The 21111-nt window shown below is 37.1% G+C and overlaps 1 protein-coding gene across 7 annotated transcripts in view; it reads right to left on the bottom strand.

Annotated features, from left to right (window-relative positions):
• Nucleotides 1-8264: 8264 nt before the first annotated feature.
• Nucleotides 8265-21111, bottom strand: part of chl1a (cell adhesion molecule L1-like a) — an 87876-nt gene continuing 75029 nt past the window's right edge. For 6 of the 7 annotated variants that reach the window (XM_072696177.1, XM_072696176.1, XM_072696181.1 and 3 more), the window contains 2 exons: nucleotides 18823-18895; nucleotides 8265-12078 (listed from right to left, as the gene is read on the bottom strand). In XM_072696177.1, coding sequence (XP_072552278.1) covers nucleotides 11874-12078; nucleotides 18823-18895 — 278 coding nt within the window. In that variant the 3' untranslated portion in view covers nucleotides 8265-11873. The remainder of the gene's footprint in view (nucleotides 12079-18822; nucleotides 18896-21111) is intronic. The other variant, XM_072696178.1, reaches the window with a different exon arrangement.

Here is a 21111-nt window from a genome sequence, read left to right as displayed (position 1 = left end):
ATATATATATATATATATATATTTTTTTTTTTTTTTTTTTTTTTTTTATATTATTATTAGCTAATGATCAAGCCATCAAATTCTTCTCGGAGTAAATTAAGGCAAGAAAAACACGAAACTGCGCCAGCAGGTGGTCCTGAAGTGCTAGAGCTCAGAAACATGGGTCTAATCACTTCAGGAACATGCAGAAAGTCTCCCACCGAGCATCTCCTCCACCTTGGAAAAAGTCATCTATAATTCAGCGTAACAGAAAAATGAAAGCCAGTTCTTGTGATACATAAAATATGCCAATACACTGTATGCCTAGCTTTACATTTCAAGATGAAGAACTGCATAAATAAAATCAGAAATTCTTCATAACCCCTGCCTCCCCCCTCCCCTACCAGCATTTTAAATGTACTTCCATTAAACAGAAACTCATGAGATGTTTTAGTTCATTTATCTTTGCACTGTTTTGTATTCTTTACTTTCATTTGTCTGAGGTACATGTGATCTTGCTTCTTCACTCTTTACTGGCTAACCAGCACCCTGTCAACTACATAAATAAATAATGATCAGACGTTGTGATGTACCCTGCACCATTTTGCATCATATGCAAATTCTGGTGATTAATGATGCCTTCATGCATATTTAATGACTGGTGTTACATGAAACCACTGCATGGAATATATCTGAAAGCTTAAATGTATTCCTAGCGAGCATTTCCATTTCTTTTTTTTTATATCGTACAAACACCTTTTCTTTTCTCTTTTATATTACTCTTTAGGGTAATTTGAGGTATAGCAGTTCTTATGGATTTGCTCAGCCCACTCTCAATAAGTTTTATTAAAAGTGACTGCATTAAAATGAGTTTTATTTTTCATTTTTGCTATTGCTGTTATTATCAATAATGTTACTTAACTAGATACATTGTTGTTAATTTTGGCAGTTTAGAGATTAATTGATGCCAAAAAAATATGACTTACTAAACAAAAACAAGGCATTCAGAGCATCTAAAAGATTTTCAAATAATTTATAAAGAAATCTTAAAACAACTTCAACTATAAATAAACCCCAGTGTGGGCCAGATGTGTAACACTCAGGTGATACGCTATGCAGAATGTGTGACATGGTAATTAGGGCCTATTCATAAGCGTACCACTCCTTCATTATCAATGTGTCAGTGTTTTTGCATCCTCATTAAAGCCAGACAAAATTGACATGTTAATAAACTCATGCATGAAACTAGACCTGTTGCATCAAAGAAAACCACAAATCAGAAATTATGCCTTTAATGGAAAGCAACAAATAAACAACTAATAAATATATGAATACATATTTGGTAACCAAGCAATATCAACATGTGTCATGTCAAATGAAACAGTAACTTACTCCACTGTCAAAAAAATATGAAAACAGTATGAAAGAAGAAGTTCCATTTCTTCACATAGATTCCATGAATGAGCTCAGCTGTTGTATTAAAGGTGTCATGTGGTGGCAAATTTCATGAGCTCTGCTCTGATTGGCTGAACTATGGTACTGTGACAGCTGACACTGAAGCTGCATAGCATAGCTTTGTTTTTAGCACTGTAATAATAACCCTGATAATTATTTTTGTAATAAACCTTTTTGTGAACCTAGTTGATACCTGCTTGCTTCCAAAGCCTTTTTTTCACACTGCTTTTAAGCTTCCCTGTTGATGATGTGCTGCTCTCCAGTATCACTGGTGAACAATTATGGCAAAAATGAATACAAGTATCAACAGCAGTGTATTTTCCCAAAGTGGCTGTTGCATTTTATTGGGTCGCAGCTTTAGCTGTGGAAGATGTCTGGACACAAACAGACCACAAATTGTGGTCACTTTTAAAAGCTTGAATTTCTCATTTAAACCCCATCTTTTGTTTCTTCCTCAGTGCCATCTTTCATGCTGTTTGCCTCTTGCCATTATTCCGCTTGTTCCTTGTTTTATTCTGTTCTGTTCTGTTCGTCTAAGTCTTTTCCTCAGATTGTAAATGTGTAACAACCACAGTCATTAGTAAAAGCTTTCCAGTTTCCATTTCTTTGCCTTTAATGCAGTTCAGCATGAAATAAACTACAGCAGCCTTGGCCTCAGTGCCCCCAATATTCAATAAAACATTCTACCAGTCCTTGTGCATGTGCTTAAATCTGCCTGTCTGTCTCTCAGTCAGAACAGTTATTTAAACAGGAAAACCAACTAAAAAAAGCCAAATTTGCATTTACTACCTCACTCACATCACCATAAAAGATTGTAAAACGTTTTCATTGTATTGCACTCTCAAAAAGAATTCAATTAAAGCCCACAAGCCCTCAATTAAATGAGATCCGCTCTAAAAACAGAGATCCACTCTAGGTTCTATGAGCGATGCCATAGAAGAACCACTTTTGGTTCCATTATGAACCATCTTTGTTATAGATGTGACCACTAAATTGATAAAGAACATTTACATCAAGAGAACATTTTAGGTCTTTTAGAGGTTCTTCACACTCTCACATCTCTATGAGAAACATGGTTCTTTATGGAACCAAAAGTGGTTCTTCTATGGAATCACTCAAGGAACCATTTGTAGCATCTTCATTTTTGAGAGTGTACAGTCTGAAATCAAATTTGACCTTGTCTTGTTTCATCTAGTCATCTAATTTAAAAGCTGTAATCATTCAGCAAATTCTACTAATACCTTTCTAAAAATTCATACTGTGTGTTGTTTACCATGGACCAGCCGCTGTATGGAAAATTCTTTTAAATATGGAAAGTGTATTTGAATCAGGTCTGACTGGCTTGATTTGGTATTGTAAACTGTGTAAAAGAGGGGCATATCAAGAACAAATGTGTCTTTGTTAAACATTATGGAATGCACATCATGTAAAAGGCCAGGTTCAGACTACCAGCCCAAATCCGGCATATCAAGATTGTATCCAGATTGATTTTTCATAACCTGGGCAGCCAAACCATATTTGAAGGTGGTTTGAAATGCGGTTACAATTGGATTTGTACAGATGTATCTCAGTCTGGCTGATCTGGCTGTTCCAACCAACGCACCACTCCAGACAGTGACCACATCAAATCCAGAGCGACCTTCATCTCTCCTGTTTCTGTGTATGTAAGCAGCTCGTTAGCACATACATCGTTACCACAGCAACCCATGCACATAGGTTTGTGATGTCCGGACACACAAATCCGATCTGAGTACTTGCAAAAAAACAGTGCAGATGGTCATCTCATCCGAATCTGATTTAAGAAACAAATCTGATTTGCCTGCAATCTAAACACAGCCAAAGTGGCCCAAATCTTTTTCAGCAAATGTGACACAGAAGTCACAATCACTTGAAAATACTCAACACAAAAGAGAGCATTTTAAACAATATCAACATTACATAATCACATGAAATGGCCAGAAAGATACAGAATATTTGGTTCATGTTTTTTCCCTCTTAATAGTAACATTAAAATAATAAAAAAATAAATAAAAATTTGCAGATCTGTAGGACTACATTTATTACATATAAAATAAAAGGCAGCAACATCAGTGAGAGAAACAGGTGAACACACAGATGAGCAAAAAACAACAAAAAACAATGTATAGTACTTTCCAGTTTAGTAGTTGCACTTTTGTATTGAAATATTGATTTTATTCTCCTTCAGTATTATTGAAGCTGAATATGTACCACCACTTCATTACATTTCCAAGAGAGAGCAAAAAATGTTTTACTCCTTATGTTTTCATTTTAACCTTCAAGGATTTTTCTCTTTTTTTCTTGTGCCAATTAGTTGAGTTGCTGTGCATGTGAATGTGTTAATTTTACAGTGTAAAATTAAACTGTCTATAAATATGCTGATTTGTTTTCAGGACTGGTACTGCCAATTAGTCATCATATTATTAACACTGCATCACACACCAACACGTTACACACCACCAAACAGAGAAGACTTTTAATTTGATTGTTAAAGCAGTGGTTCTCAAACTGCTCTTCAGAGACCGACATATGGGACCTCCACATTATTGCTTTATCCCAATGCATTGTGGGACTGGAGTGTTTCATGGCAATCATGAGAATAATTTTATTTTGGTACCCGTATTTTTGTTTTTTCCAAACTTTTCCCCTGTCATTTTATATTTTTCAGTGAATATCTTCCTAAGAATCTTCTTAAATTTGTTCCTGAAAAAAGTCCCACCCAAATCTCAGGTCAGATTTATGATGTGTTTATAAACCATAATTGTTTGCAGCTATGCAGCCATTGTCCTTGAACACATCCTAAATAAAACAAAACATTGGAACGTCAGAATCTTCATAAAAATGGCGTACAATAATATTTGTCATGGGAACGGCTGGTGAATATGCATGTTATTACAAGATGTAAACAGCTCCTATGTTTTCTTTTTAGCACAGATTCTGTATGTCAAAATTTCTATTTAAGAATTAGAGTCAGTAGAGTTGACACTTTAATGATAATGTATGCAGTAGGAGCTGTTGCTTACTCTGCTAGCCAGCATGTCATCTTGCTTTGTGTGAAAATTAGAATCAGAATCAGAATTAATAATTTTTTTTTTTACTATCCCAGGGATGAAATTGCAGTTGTTACAGTTGCAACCGTTCAAGTAAGAATAAACTTTCAGGAAAATTTAAAACAAAGAGAGAAAAAAAATAAATATGTACATCTTTATATACCTTAAAGTGGCATAGCGGTACCAGTGGAACTGTGATAATAAATATGGAGAATTAGGGCACCCAAGTTAGTGCACACATTTTAAATTAAATTACATTACAATTATTATTGCACATATGAATAGTATACTTTGCCATGAAAATTGCCACCTGAAATAATAAGGAGTACACAATGTTTCAGGATATTTCCTTTTTTAATTAATTTAGTCCTCAGCTGTTGTTTTTATAGCCTGTAGAGAACAGCCCCTGATCTTTAATGATAAACATACCAGGTCTTTATCCTGCACCTGCCATGTGGATTCTTCATAAACCAGGAACCCAGGGTGTTTATGTCATCATATCAACATGCCTTCATGTCTTCTTACATTATTTCTTTTTTTCTGTCTTTTACTAATTACTAATTATATAAAGCTGCTTTGTGACAACAACAGTTGTAAAAGCGCTATACAAATAAATTTGACTTCACTTGTCTTGACTTTATTACTGCTGTCCAGTAAAAAAACATATCACCATTTTTGTCTGTTTATAGTGTTCTCTATGGTTTCTCTATGTCTGTTCTGTAAAATTGTTCTGTAAGTAATTCTGGATGAATGGACCAATAAAAATGCTCTAAATTACCTTGAATAAACCTTTCTTTTACAATAACTTCTGTTCAAAGTTAAGAACATTTTAACCTTCTTCTGTAAAATCAACCTTTTTTCACACGTTTTTCATTGGACAGCAACAATATTCTTCATGAATATATGAATATTTTTGTAGTTCTAGTTTTCTTTTCCTGACACAAAAAGGAAATTCTAAGTCGACAAATGCTGTGATCCATTTACTTAAAGAGCCCATTCTCTACATTTTCCTTTGTATCTTTTTCCCCCCTGACATACACATGAAATAGTTGTGTGGGTTTCTGTAGCAGAAGTCATAATTCTTCCAACACAACCATTTTCCAGTCTTACGTTACCCATTAGAGTTACTGTTCCTTAAAGATTTGAAATATACTGAATCAAATTCAACATTGCTGTCAGACTGATGAGGAAAATAACTTTTCATTGTAGCTAAATGAGGATTGTCTATGTGCTGCCTGTAGTCTGGGTCATTGCAATTTAATTCTGGGTCACCTGGCATGGATTTCCTAGGTACTCTCTCACTTAAATGCTTTTTTACACAATAAAATATATAGCTACACTAACAGAGTCAATGGGGAACATCAACAATGATTTCCCTCAGTGATTTCCCTTTATGTTGTGCACCAATGCTCAGTATTTTTCAAGTTCCATTATTTACACATAATATACACACACCTAGCCAATTATTAGCAGCACTGTATGCCTACTCATTCATGCTACTGCCAATCATGTGAAAGCGGGACAATCCAGATAAAGCATGTCGATTTGGGAAAGCAGTCCTAAAATGTATTCATTTAGTATTGTGGCAGAATTATGAAAGTTGTGGGGTCCAGTGTAATATCTTTTCATAGGGCCTAAAGACCCTGAGGGTGTCCCTGTGCTGGCCCACCAGCTTGATGATGCTGGTCATGCTGGTTGACCAGCTTGGTCTTGCTGGTCAATCAGCTTGGTAATGATAGTGATGCTGATCAACCAGCTTGGTCAAGCTTTATCATTGTTCACCAGCTTAACCAGCTGGCCAGGCTGCTTATTTTTCGATAGGGCAGTGTAGTCATTTGTAAATGTATCATGTTTGTGACATTACGACCATAATTCAAAAGAGGCTGGTTTTCCCCAGCTTCCACATACAACATTTCTCTATATACATATATGAACTGTGTGAACTAGGTAGTGTTGACAGAGAATTTCATGTATCAATATCTTCATAAGAATCTTCTTAAATTTGTTCCTGAAAAAAGTCCTAACCAAATCTCAGGTCAGATTTTAAACCATATAATTGTTTGCAGCTATGCTCTTATAATGGTGGATCCTATTGACTTTGAACAGATCCTAAATAAAAAAAAGTGGGTTTTTAAAAATAATGTTTTTCAAGGGAACGGCTGGTGAATAAGATCCAGTACGTTTTCAAACCTTAATAATGTTTCCATAGTACATTAAACTCTTCTATGTAAAAAGCAAAAGAATATGTGTTTATCTATGACGTGAATCCTTTAAGCAACTGAATATGACACTGAAATAGTTGGCCTTAACTTTAGTACTGTGTTTGCCACCCCTTCAGCTGGACAGGGCTGTGGCAAGGCTATGAACTGAATCCAGCACTCAGTAGTGTTTGACATAGCCAGTTACTAGATTTGCCATCACATTACGTTACAGCAACTACGTCCTACATTTTCCTTGTATTTAGTGTTCTCTCTTTAGCTGAACAGGGCATAGGCTTGTTACATTCACATCCTCCAATCCTGCCAAAGAGCTGGGGCAGAGTGGGGCAGTCACCAATGATGAAGATGAAGCCATGGGGCGTCTCCCGCAGCATAATGTGCCCTGACAGTTGATTTATCACACTGTCCTCATCCTAAAAAAACACCTTGCCTCAGTGATTGCGTCAGTCTAAGCTTAGTAACCGGGGACGTTCACTTACAGGACACATCAAACTTCTTACAGCGGATGTTAAAATAGACCAGCTAAGAGTTTCTGGGCTGAGAATATACTTTTATACAGCTCTCTGATATGCATAGTTGCTGATTGAAGCCTGGCTTTGGATAGAATCTAATACGGGCGTAGGCCTTTGGCAACACCCGGAGCAGTTGCAGAGGCCGAGACCTGCTGTCGGGTGAGCAGAGAGGGGTAATCTTTTGTTGTCGTTTCGCAGGGTTTACTGCTCTACGGAGAAAGCAATTTGAGAATGGATAAAGGAATAATCCGCTGCAATTCAGGGATTATCGCAGCGAATGACCTTTATTTCAGTGTAAGGCATGGAGTGGGTTTCAAGTGCTTTGCCTGTGCAATCCTCCGATTATAGCTGGATGCCTATTTAATCATGAGGAGCTTTGGGTAGAGGAAAGGTAATATACCAAAAACCCACCATGAATAAAAAAACCCCACATAAACATATGATCTCCAGATTTCACTGGATCTCCAGACACGTGTCTCAGCTCAGCTCAAATCTCACAGCCGCCCCATGTTTAACTGTCATTTTGGCCTCTGTTCACAGCGTTTTTTATTTGCAGCACCATCTCTATCTAAATACACATTAATAACTCTAGCGCTTGACTTCCAGGTGAAAGGGTTAACTCAGTATGGACAGCTTGCTTTGTTTGAGATGTCACATGTTAATAGTGTTTTTAAAAAAATAAATCTCTTCAGAAAAATGTTACCATGACAACCTCAAAGGCTAAATAGAGTATTTGCTGTAGCAGAAAGGTTTTAAATCTTGACGCTGGCTCTTCGGTAATGGCCTACAGCTTGGCAACTGCTGCATGTGGTGTGTGTGTTGTAGACTGTGGAGAGAGAAAAACTTTTTCCCTGAGATACACACTTTTGTATGTATCTCACAAAAGTGTACACTTCAATGATCCACCTACAACAGAAGGAACTAGGTCCAACATGACAATCTGTCAAAAATCAAACCAAAGTAAACCAGTTGAACACGTAGTAGGAATACAGCAATCATTAGATTTTCATTTGATCAGCCAATACATTAGTAATCACATTGCATAGCAGGTACCATATCATACAAATTCCTTTAATATATGATATAATATAATAAAAATGTTATATATACATTATATTCTGATTGGCTGCACTGTATTGTGCTTCCTTCAAAAAGCACAACAAGCTGAAAGGTGGACCAACATTTTAGGTTAGAACATCTGAAAAGTGTAATTTCAGTTCAATTTCTGAAAAGTTGCAGATATCTACAAACAGCCTCTGACATGAGTGGCTGTCTCGCATTGTGCCTTAAATTAGAAAAAAAAAACCTTTACAGCCATTGCACACCAGTACAACAGAATGTAACCTCTGCATGTAACCCTTCCATGGCAGTGAGCACACATACAGTAGTGAACTGGGGCAGTAAAAACACCTCAGCACCCAGGGAGCGATTGATTGTTAGGTGCCTTTCATGCTCAAGGGCATCTCAGCTTGTGAATGTTGAGTCCAGGGGACAGAAACTTCAACCTTCAGGTCCTAAGTGTACTTCTCTAACCTTCAGGTCACAGCTGACCCCTGAGACTAAACATGAAGCTAAACTAGTGTAGGCTAATAAGTATTTTATATAATTTTATGTAAATGTGATGCTTTTTCTATATCACAAATATAATGAATTCAAAATGAAGCTCAGTTTCTACTCTCTTATAAATAAAAGTGCTACAAGAGCTTCTTTGAGTGATGTATTTTGGTTCCATGAAGAACCATTTATGGAGGATTTGTGTGTGAAGAACTTTTTAGAGATATGACAATGTTGCTTTAAAGGTTCCTTACCAAAGTAAAGCCTGTTTACACTCACATCTCTTTTACAAAAATGGAACCCGACATTTTTTTTTTTTTTAATGATAGATTAAAATCTACATGAGACTCTTTTTAAAAAAGTGCATAGTATGCAATTAAACAAAGCAAGGCTTTACAGCATTGGAACATTTATTCAGAACTCATGTCATTTTAGTATAGTGCATAATCCCTGACAGGATGCTCCACTGCTGTAAGGCTAAAATGCATATTTCCCACTAATAGAGAATAAGGACTGGTGAGGGTGCATTATACATGCTTGAAGTGATGTTTCACTACTCCCCAGTGATTCTCCAGCCACAATCTCAATTTATGAGAGACATTTTAATGAGAAAGAACCCATATCTCATGCACATACACACACACACACACACACACACACAAATAACACTGGACTCCCTGAACAGAGCATGTGCTAGCATCCATTCTATAATTAAGCATTTAAGTTAATAGACAGATGTTATTAGTCATGTATGGTATATTGCACATGATTTGAAATTGCATTTCCTGCCATATGCTTCAGTGTTGGCTCAAGTCCCTCTCTGTAAAATTCTTTGTAAATTCTTTGAAAATGTAACTAATTATTTTAATATATATATAATTTCGAATACAAATTATATTATATTCAGTGTAGTTTATAATATATGTATACTGTAGCTATTTTCATTTGCAGTTATTTGTAATTGGACCCAATTACAACCCATTATGACTTTATTACCGGCAACTTGGCATACATTAAAAATAGCTGAATTGTTGTACAGGGTATGGAAGATTACGTTTTATCCTGGGTACATGATCGTGTATGGTTATATTATCAACAGTCAGAACATATGGACATATAAACTGTGTTGGATGAAGTTCATAAGCATAAGTTATACCTTTCAGATATTGTAATTTCCAGTTTCAGAGAGATTGTACTAACTGTAATCATATAAATTCTACACTATACTTTCAATAATATGCTAAAAACATCCTGAGGCTTTAGTATAAACAATAGTATTTACAAGTAAAAAGGAATGTACAAAACATAACAAAATATCTGCAAAAATGAAAAAAGAAAAATGATAGTCACTGACCTACACTATGTACATTGCAGGAAACATATTTTCAGAGTTAAGGTATAAGGGTAGGCACAGAACATAATATATAATATATAAGTAAGTGATGTCTTGTATCAATTGCAGATTTTTTTTATTTTTTTTTAAACCAAAAAGTAAACATCTCACTTTAAACAATGTCATGATCCTCTCCTGGACTGGGCCCTCTTGGAAAGTCCTGCTTTCTATTAGAAGCATGACCTCAGTCTGACCAAGACTTGGTTTAATTGAGGCTAAAATCCAGTCATGTCCACTCCTGCAAAGATTAATTACTTGGTCAGCTAGGAGCAAAGCTCCAGTGTGTATCTCTGTAAGCTACATGGGAAAGGATATTTTGTCCATGGTGAGACTAGAGTCAAGTCCAGTAAAATCAACCCAATTCTTTTGCAAAGATGAAAACATGAATGTTGCTCATTCCATTCCATCTCAATGTCGTTGTTTTAATCAAACACATAATAAATAGAGAAATGTCATGTTCTGTAGTTAGTGGAAGGAAACTGTTTGTGGCATTGTGTAAGAATCAAAGCAAACCTTTTGCCACCTGGAAGCCATACCTCATTATGAACTTACTGAGAGGACTTGTACTTGCCCACACAAAGCAATGTGTGACTGGCCACAGCCAATTTATCTTTTTTTTCCATTAGTAAAACCCACTGCATACTGGAAAAAATGTCTCAGGACCCATCCAATTTTGGAACACTGAAGCATAATGTCTAAAAGACCTAAAAGTTTTTTTGGAGCAATGCCATGGAAGAATGTTTGGTTCCCTAAAGAAACTTTTACTGAAAGTCCCAAGAAATTAACTGTAAAGTATAAAAAATGTAAACACAGCAGCACAAGTGGGGAGAAAATGAGCGAAACAGGCTCTATATATGTTGCAGGTGGTGTAGCAGACTTCACTTAAAAGTGTACTGCTGGGTGTGCATCCATGGAACACATATATGAAATGCTGATACAGCCATGTGGATAGAAAGATGGACAAGGAAACAAACAACAGATTGATGACAGACAGACAGATTAGCTAACTTTCGATTATGCCGGTTGGGTAAGCTTGAGTTTACTAGTCAGCTTTTTTTTTTACCAGTCAGCTTTCGCAATTTTCTGTAGAGAAGGGAAAGGTGGGGAATGCTTAGGTTTACTGTGTGGGCCGAACAAACGCGTCAAGCATTTCCCAAGATTTGGGCCTCCTAGTTTCTGTTTATCTAACCTATTTATTTTGCTTTGCTTTGTTTCATTTGTGAAAATGATTTATTGCTGATGAATAAAAGTGCCGATTTATTTAGTTATTCTGTGTTAAAAATGCATTTGACATGCATTACTACTTCAAACAAAGCTGAAATTATATAGAAATTGTATTTACTATATGCACTATGGTCAGCTGTACTGTAGATGGAGCTTAAGTTGAAAAAAAAAACTTTGCTACTTTATAAAACCTTCCCCATAAAAGATCTTTTGGAAATCAACTTTTTTCTATGGCATCTCTCCAAAGAACAATTTTGAGACTGTACTTTAAAAAGTGTAGGAGTAGTTTCACTACTCAGTTGTGAAACATTAGTCTAGCATGGACCTCACAGTTTACACTGCAAATTATTGCCCAGTTGCATACAGACAGACCCTTAATACGCAGCCACAGTCATTGTATATTACAAACAGGCTGACGTTCTCTGGAACATATGAAATAGTCCAAAAGTGCAAAAGAAGAAACAGCTTCTCAAGTCGTTATTGTGGTGTGTCCGTTCACCTCAGTGGACAGCTTCCGCTTATGACCCGCGTATTCACCGATGAATGACCCGTCCTCGTTGAACTCGCAGTCTTCGTCCTCATAGTCACCCGAGCTGTCCATGCTGCTGTCGTCCCCTTTGATGTCTCCCTCTAGTGATTGCTGGCTGCGCTTAAGAGGCTTCTCGTCACTGTCGCTGTCAAAAACAAAGCGAAAAATGATTCACCTCACCTCAAGGCAGTTCAGGGGAAAGGTTTCTGACTAAGGGAGTCTTCTAGACAATGCAAGTAACGAAGAAAAGGGCAACTAGGGGGAGGGTGGAATCACGTCTTTTTGCTAATTTCTAATTGCAAATTGTAGATCGCAAATTGCAAAAGCTTCAAGGGGCGATGGCAATTTAAGGTGTCCTTAGAGACAGTATGGAGGGAAATTGCAGAGTGCTGTGGTAATGCTAGCCAATGAGAGGGGCAGAGTTGGGAGGCAGTGTGTGTGTGTGTGTGTGTGTGTGTGTGTGTGTGTGTGTGTGTGTGTGTGTGTGTGTGCGAGTGTGTAGACAAACAGCCTGTCAGGCCACTTTAGTCCCTGAGGAGTGCACAGGAACAAACCAAGATTAGATGCCAATTTGTGAACAGGCACACAGCCAGCTAGCAGGTGTGTCAGAGAAGACAGAGGGTCACCTCGACGCCCCACCATTTCAATGAAACTCTATTAAAGGCTGGATACAAATTAAGCTGAGCCAAAAGGGATCTTTAACAAGGCAGCTTAAACATTGTTTAGTTTTTAGGAGCACATTTAGGTACCGTTGTGACAAAACCTTCGAAGTCATCAAATTTATACAAGAAGCAAAAAAATAAATTGCTGATTGGAATGCATGGTCATGTATCAAGATTTTATACCATGTCATTTTAGATGTAGATCTGTATTGATGCTTTTGCTGTACTGGTCCGAGCCTTCCCAGAGCCCTAAGCAAATTCTGCCCTAATATAGCACATCCTATACCAAAGCAAAGTTAAACCTTCGCAAACAACATCCAAACATCCAAACATCTGCTGTTAATGATGTATACCCAGTAGTCCTGAAGTTAATTTTCTTGAGGCAAATTTCTCAATGATATCATCTTAACTCCCTATATTGTAGTGATGTAATCAAGACCATTACAGGCGAGACCAAGTCAAGATCAAAGACTTTGTAGTGCACTCTACACAAAATGGGTTGTTTAACTTCTAACAACAGTGGAACTTTTTTGGTACTATACAGAACCATTTTTAAAAGGTTCTATAAAAGAGCCATCACAGGAGGTCTTTCCTGGTATGTGAAGCACCATTTAAGCATTCAAATTCTTGCATTTGTTATGGTTCTACATGCAGACAGTGGGCCTCATTCACCAATATATTTCTAAGAATGAAAAAAAATGTTCTTGGGAAAAGTCCAAACAAAAAGTCAACATCTGATTCATGATGCAATTTTAAACTGCAGAACTTTTCACAGCTCTGCTCTTATAATGATGGCTCACACTGTCCGTGTAAAAAAGTCTTTGTGAAAACTGTGTAAGTGGGTTTGAAGGAACACATGCACCCCCTTTATGGAGTATGTGACAAATTCACAGATGCAAAAAACCAATGCAACTTCAGAAACTGCAATAGTCTTTCTCACTATACCCTATGTAGTGTTATATGTAGAATGATCTAAACAGTGATTAGTTAATGAATAAATGAGTGGACTGTTTTAGACACATCTATAAGCACCAGTCTACTGAAAAATTATACTGTAGTAAAGTCTACAGAGTGCCAATAAAGCCATTTAAAGACATGGCTATAAAGGGGCGAATCTGGGTCGTACAGTGCCTGTGTGAATGGATTAAAATATATGAATTAAATACGTCACCTATTGAGTTCTCTCTGCTTTAGGGCTGTTTACCGTAATATCCCACACAACTGACTCCAGTGAAAGAACACAGAGTATGAAAAGGTCAATCGTTGGTTCTGTATTTATAAATAAATAAATAAATAAATAACTTATTTTTCATTTGTCGTGTATGTACATATTGTCTAGTCTCATACAACATACCAAGCCACACACCTATGCCAATAAATGCACTTCTAATGTTGGTGCACACAATTTACATACTATTTAGTGTGTGTGTGTGTGGTATGGGACACAGCTTCAGGTTTCCAATCCCTTTCAGTGTCCTCTGGAAAGAAATCCCTTTCAGTCAATCCACAACTTCCATTGTGGATTGACTGGACATTTGGATTTCTGATGTCTGTGGAGATATGTACAGGGGACTGAATGGTACTTTTTGAAACTCTACAAACTCGCATTTAAAACTATTTTTGCAAGGAAAATTCAACGATAGGAGCCACGATAAAGCTTGAAGTTTTTTTTTCAGTTGACTAATTACACTTAAACTTTGAAGAGTTTCTCCACAATCACTGAACATGTGATATTAACACTACATATCAGATAAACCCACCTGCTTTGCTTTTTTGCAGCAGTTGCTTGTGAGTGAAGTGAGAGTGTTTGTTCTGCACAAGTCTAGAGGCAGGTGGCACAGAAAATGCCACAATAGTGTGTAGCTGGTTTAAAAGCCAGACAACACTAATTAACATATAAGCACCCCTGCCCTGCAAAAACAAAAATGTAATGAAAAGAGAGGTAGCACTTGACTAATCAACCCCATTTCAACCTTATTACCTTCAGACCAATACAAGACCAATTCAAAACAATGCTGAGACAGAGACAAGACTAAGACCAATCATTTGCAGACTCATCCAGACTGGACTTGAGCACCCCACACTACTAAAGCAGAAGTAATTAGGTCACAAATGACATCTACACACAAATAATGCATTATAGGTCTATTGGATGTGTACCTAGATGATGAAACACCAGTGGCTCTACGTTTTGTGTAGATTTGTGTAGATTTCTACACCCCCATGATTAGGGGTGTAGAAATTAATGTTTTAGTGTCCTATGTAATGCACTACATACACTCTAAGCATCCAAAAAGGATTCTATACAGTACTGAGAACAGGTTCTTTGACTTGTAACAACTGTGGTACACCTTTTGGTGCCATATTGGATATTTTTTTCTACAAAAACATTTACATCGTTCCCATCAATCTGAAGAACCAGGCAAATAACAGGTTAATCAGTTAAAATTAAGTGTTAATACACTCTTAAACATAAAAGTGCTACAAATGGTTCTTTGCGTTGTAATGGTTCTATGTACACCCTTAAACATAAGGGTGCTACGAATGGTTCTTTGAATTGGTGTCACAGTAGACTCACCATTGATTCCATACAAAACATGTTTGTAACAGAGATGTGCGAGATGTGTGATAAACCTAATAACCTTACAATATAAAGGTTCTTCATACTCACACACCTACATACTATTACTAAAATGTAAACAAACAAAGTTCTTCTATGGCATCGCTCAAAGAAGCATTTGAAGAAGCTTTATTATTACGTAGCACCACTGCCTGTACTGAAGAACCCTTAAAGATTCCTCATGACGTCAGACTTCATCAGAAGCAGTGAAGTGAAGGAATACTCTCAGACATTTTACACCACTCTGTCATGCTCTCTCATAAAATTGACTTATCTATAGGAAGAACTGGCACTGTCTATTCGTCCTGGAACATTCACACAATGCACAGTGCATAGCACCTGTCATTTCAGTGTAACAGGACTTTATTCCAAAGTCATTTTGGATTTTCTTTTGGTCCATTTATCTGGGCATGTTTAGGCAATGTAAAGCGCAGCTGCATTTTTCAACTAGTGTTAATAAAGACGTGTGTTCTGTACTGCCCTGGCCGTACTGGAGAAATGGAGTGATACTGCGAGGCCTATCCAGTTGCTAATATTCTTTTCTTCCTTTTCAGCGTGTTATACTAGGTATTGAATAAATAATATAGACCAGCTGGATAAGCGTCTGCTCTCCAACCATGTAGCGATTGGGAAAACAAACTCCACTCTCCCCTCTTCTCCCCAAAGCATTGTGAATCAGAAGAGTGTTCTTGTGCGAGCCTGAGTAAATGCACTTTGGAGATGCTGCTGAGGCTGACTGCTATGAAGCACGTTTGGTGCAGAAGTCGTTTTCCCCATATCTAGTTTCCTCCACTAGCAGATGTTCAAATGAGCTAGTGGAGAGAAGCCTCTAAAGCAGGAGTGGTGTGCTGAGCAGACCCTGAGCATCTGCACCAGCACCATTCATCTCCTAAGGGAGGGATGAAATAGGGATCTCTGTGTCTAAGTGTAATGAGATGGAAACATATTACTGATCTGAGCGGCATTGTGTGCAATTATAGGAGCTAACTGTGTGTGCCCCTTTCTCTGCAGCTCTGACAGCCTTCCTCCTTGATTTTTAACTCACTTTAAAAGGAAAGGGGGAAAAAGTGAAATGGTTCAGCTAAGGGACCCCTGGTACATTTTGCTTGAAGTCTGTGAACACAATCCTTATTACAGTGCTGTCGTAATGGTCTACAGCTGGTTCTACAGCCTGAGTAGAAATTCACCATGATTGTTAGGAACTAATGGAAGTTGAATCGTCATGTTTGGCATACATATAGAACATCCAGCAGTCTTGGGGATAACTGGGTACAAAGCAACATATTACAATAATTCAATAACTTTCTTCGTGTAGTAAAGTTGTGTTAGTATTATGTTACTTGGATTACTAACATGTACAGTATATGGACAAAATTATTGCGACACACATCTTAATCATTCACTTTAAGTGCCGCATTGCCATGTATTAGGTAAAAGAGTGGAGTTCACAGAGTTCTGAGGCAAATAGGTGCTTAAAAGTCACCAACGCTTTGCTGACTCAGTAACTGCAGAGTTCCAAACCTCCTCTGGCATTAACATCAGCACAGAAACTGTGTGCTGGGAGCTTCATGGCATGGGTTTCAATGACCAAGCAGCTGCATGCGAGGCCTTACATTACCTAGTGTTGGATGGAGTGGTGTAAAACACACCACCACTGGACTCTGGAGCAGTGGAAACGGGTTCTGTGGAGTGCCAAATATTTGGGACAATGGTATGCTTCCAACTTTTGAGAAAACAGTTTGGGGAAAGGGTTTTGTCCATAAAGGGATACCCCTTTAGTAAAGAATTGCACACCTTAAGTGTACTGTACAATGAAGTGCTAGGATTCACTGTGAATATTTTTGTATAATAAAAAAGCTTTATTTGTAGCAGTGATGTTTTGATTTAAGACTACTGGTGGCATGACTATGTCTCATTCACAGAAAGACAGTTGTTTTAAATTCTTTTGCAATTCCCTTTTTTAAGCAAATAACCCAATTACAGATTGAAAAAAAAGTAATCAGTCATAAACCATGCATTACCTTTTGAGTACCTACCTCAATACAGATATCTAGAGCAGGTATTAGTTTTGAATGGTTTTGACTCATAACCTATTGAGCTTCAAGCAAATGTGTACCATCTAAATCCACAGCATTACTCTCATTATACAGATGCACTGCAAATGAGTGTAAAAATGTATCTATACTCACTCACACACACACAAACATATGCAAACACATCCATGGATTCACACATGTTACTCCACTCTACTACCTGCATGAGCTGGTTAGTCAGCTCAGAAAGGGCTGTGAGCAATGCTCTCTGTTTGGATCCGAACAAACGTCATGCATGTAAGGTTTAAAAGGGAGAGATATGGTGTTATCATCACTAAATTAAAAAAAAAACTCATGTAAGCAGACTCATCAGTGTCATAACACAATTCTTATCAGCCCAGTGCAAAAAAAAAAAACCTAATATTACCCAACTTATATAAATGACCTTTAATGAGCAAAAACAAAAAAACAGCAATGTAATCCGCTTGTTTACATGGTACTTCTCCAATGTCACAACCAACTGCTCTATTGTAAGCTAAGGGTTGAGATAAAATACTACTACTGTTTAAAAGTTTGGAATCACTTATTTCATATTGACCATATTTCTTAAACTTATTCATAAATAATTGAAATCAAGTCATTTAAAATATTGTAAGCTGGACAACATTTCTTTTATATGATGGTTTATCTTTATTATTTTTTGCAAACATTAAGAAGTAATAAAATTATATATTATAAGATCTTATAAGCAAGTCTGTTCACTTCCAGTCACACAAGACCAGGCTCCTATCTCTATGAGATGAAAGACCAACATACCTGAAGCTAGGTCAAATGATTGTTTCAAAAATGAACAGTTTGGCTCAATAATGAACAATTTATTTTCCGGCTTGTTTTGGCTACTGTACTTGTACAGATCTCCACATCACACTAGCACCGCAATATCTTAGATCCTCCTCTGCTCACGGCATAACTAGCAAGATGCTTGCTATTTTTGTTGAGAGGCGGGACTTTAATCTAGAAACAGAAGGCATTTTGTGTGTTACAAGAACTTTCTTTCATATTTCAACCTGTAAATGGTCTCCTCCTTTACAACGTCTTTGATTATACACCGAGTTTATCACCCTTGTTTAAAAGCAAAGCACTGTGGATGCTATTTTGATCAAAATGTTCATAATTCATAACATTCTCAGTATATCATTTCAGCTCTGTTTTTAATTCTGGACATGTCTGATCATAGCTTCCAAATGAAAAATTAGTCGATAGCTATGACATTGTGATATCATATTAGGATTATTTTATACATATACCTGTAACAAAATAGATCCCATATTATTGAAAACAGTGATTCCAAACTTCTGATTTGCGGTTTATAATGCTGGTGTGAAAGCATATATTAGTAAGTTATCTTAGCCATAAGTTTTGGAGTTCTTATCAGAGCTATAGGTGTACAATGGTATATGGATGCACATAAGAGTCTACTAAAGCTTGGGTGGGAGGTCCAAAGGCCACACAATCGCACTGCCAGCAATAACATCATTGGTTAGCGTCAATCAGTAGCCATGAGGATCTCTTACCTGTATTCACAGGAAGTCTCTTCATGATCACAATGAGCCTCCAGATCCGCCCGAACCGCTTCCTTTTCTTTCACTGTCAAAGAAAGACCCCAAGGAATCAATAAAAATGGCTTTCACAATATTACTCATTTCTTGAAATGGTCTGCTGTATTCAGTGGAGGGAGAACTTGGCTCTTAAAAATTTCACCTTGATATTAGCTGACAATTGAGATGGAGTTATGCTTTGATTTATATTCATACAGTGTCACACTGGAAATGGAGCAGCTGGGTAAAAAGAAATCTGCCAGTTTCAAGGGCTGAATGAAAGAGGCAGAGAAGATTTCTGAGTGTCCTTTCTTCTTTGCTTTTGTGAGTGCATTTCAAGGACACTGACTGCCTTGAAGATAAGCTGTGTTTTGTGTACAAACTTTGAAGTAAGCAGGGTCTGACTTTCCCAGAAAGTAATTCAGAGAAAAGAAGATGCTCACCCTTGAACAGGATATATATATATATATATATATATATATATATTGATATATATATATATTTTGCCTGTGGAAAAGTTTGGCCACCTTAGATTTAGATAGAGCAAAAGCTCCATTGTTTTTATGTAGTCTTGATAGACATGTATGTTGCCAGTTTTATCCGTAACTGCCAAATGAATAAAATCTCCAAACCTTCTAGAGTGAAAATGTACACATTCATAAACTTTTTAAACTGTCTAAAGGTCAGAAAATAAAAGTAATCAATGCCCAAGAGGCAGGGAAAGAGTGTAAGAAAATAGTCTAACATTTTCAGCTTGGGTTTTCTACAGTTTCTACAGACTGTTTTTAAAAAATGGTCGTTCAGGGGAACCGTGGAGGTCTTGTTAAGATCTAGAAGACCAAGAAAACTGTCACAGAAAACTGTGATATATGTGAGTAGGCAATTCAGCAGAGATATGCATTTAAACTGCATTTAAGGAAAATAACATCATGCCAACTGAAGCATGGTGGTGGATCTATTGTGATTAGGGATTGTGTTGCAGTCAGTGGCATTTCCAATATTGCATGGGTGGCGGTAGGAAGGAATTCTGTGAAATACCAGCAAATCCTAGATGCAGTTGACAAACCATCTGCTTTTATGGTTGATTACCTACAATGGCTGTGTTTACTACTTCTCCAAAAAAAATAAAAATAAAAAAAAAGACGAGTGTGTAATTTTGCCACGTGTTTTTATGTACGTATATGTATGTATGTGTCCACAGTACTGTTTACAGGATAGACAATTGCATATAACATGATATAGCATTAAAAAATAGCAGGGTATTAGAGTACTAGGTATTCTAATACCCTAATAAACATCAGTAGTGTTTGTATGTAAACTGTTCAAAGAATATCAGTCACAGTCACAGATATGGGATGTTTTTAGACATAATTATTTACATGGTTATCAAAATAAATGTACGAGATATGATTCTCATGTTCTAGTGTTTTATAATAAGTAAGTTTGTATGGTATACTGTTCCTTACTCTGGAGCATTTAGAGCTAATAATATCACAAAGGCAGAGTGCTAATCCTCTGCACTTCAAACATTTGATTTACGCCCCTGTGCATATTTTCCTTTTTCAAACAGCCCGGGTAAATATGATTAAAAAGTAACGAGCTTCAAATGAGACAAAAGATGAGTTTCATGAAAAGTCACAGATGGGTAGGAAAGAGAAATGCAGAGGTGATGAAATATTCAGTGTTTTGTGTCAACAGCTCCTGCAGGCAGTCAAGCGACTGGGCGGTGTCTGTGGGTGCCATGTGCGTAAGTTTGTTTGCTTTCATACATTCTCAGCTTTGTAGAAAAAGCTGAGAAAAGGGGGGCTAAACTACAATGTCAGGGCCAAGAAAATGGCTTGGGAAAAAAGCTGAATGCTTCTTTTTTCCAACTGAAAGAGCAAAATCGTTTTCTTTTAATATAGTTATTCAACACCCAATCCTTTTGTGTGAGAAAGTCGTAGCTCCCTTCCTTTCACTAGCTTTCTCTTGTTGTTAATTAGTGTCCCACAGTGGAGGAATTGTGTCCCACTTCGCGTCGCTGAACTGTTTCAGCTCATTTGTAAGCATTTGAGCATGAACTGCACAATTCAGGTCCCGACAGAATATTTCAATAGGTTTTAGGTCGCAACTTTGACTTTGTGAGATAGACTTGCTTGTATGCTTTAGACTGTCAACTGTGCTTCAGCATCATCTCATGGACAGATGACCTGACATCATTCTTGTCAAAAAGATCTTTGACACTGTGCAACATTCATATTAACCTCAATGGTAGCATGATGTCCG

Source organism: Salminus brasiliensis, chromosome 14, assembly GCF_030463535.1.
Source record: "Salminus brasiliensis chromosome 14, fSalBra1.hap2, whole genome shotgun sequence".
Classification (NCBI taxonomy): Eukaryota; Metazoa; Chordata; class Actinopteri; order Characiformes; family Bryconidae; genus Salminus; species Salminus brasiliensis.
This window is presented reverse-complemented; position numbering and strand designations above follow the sequence as displayed.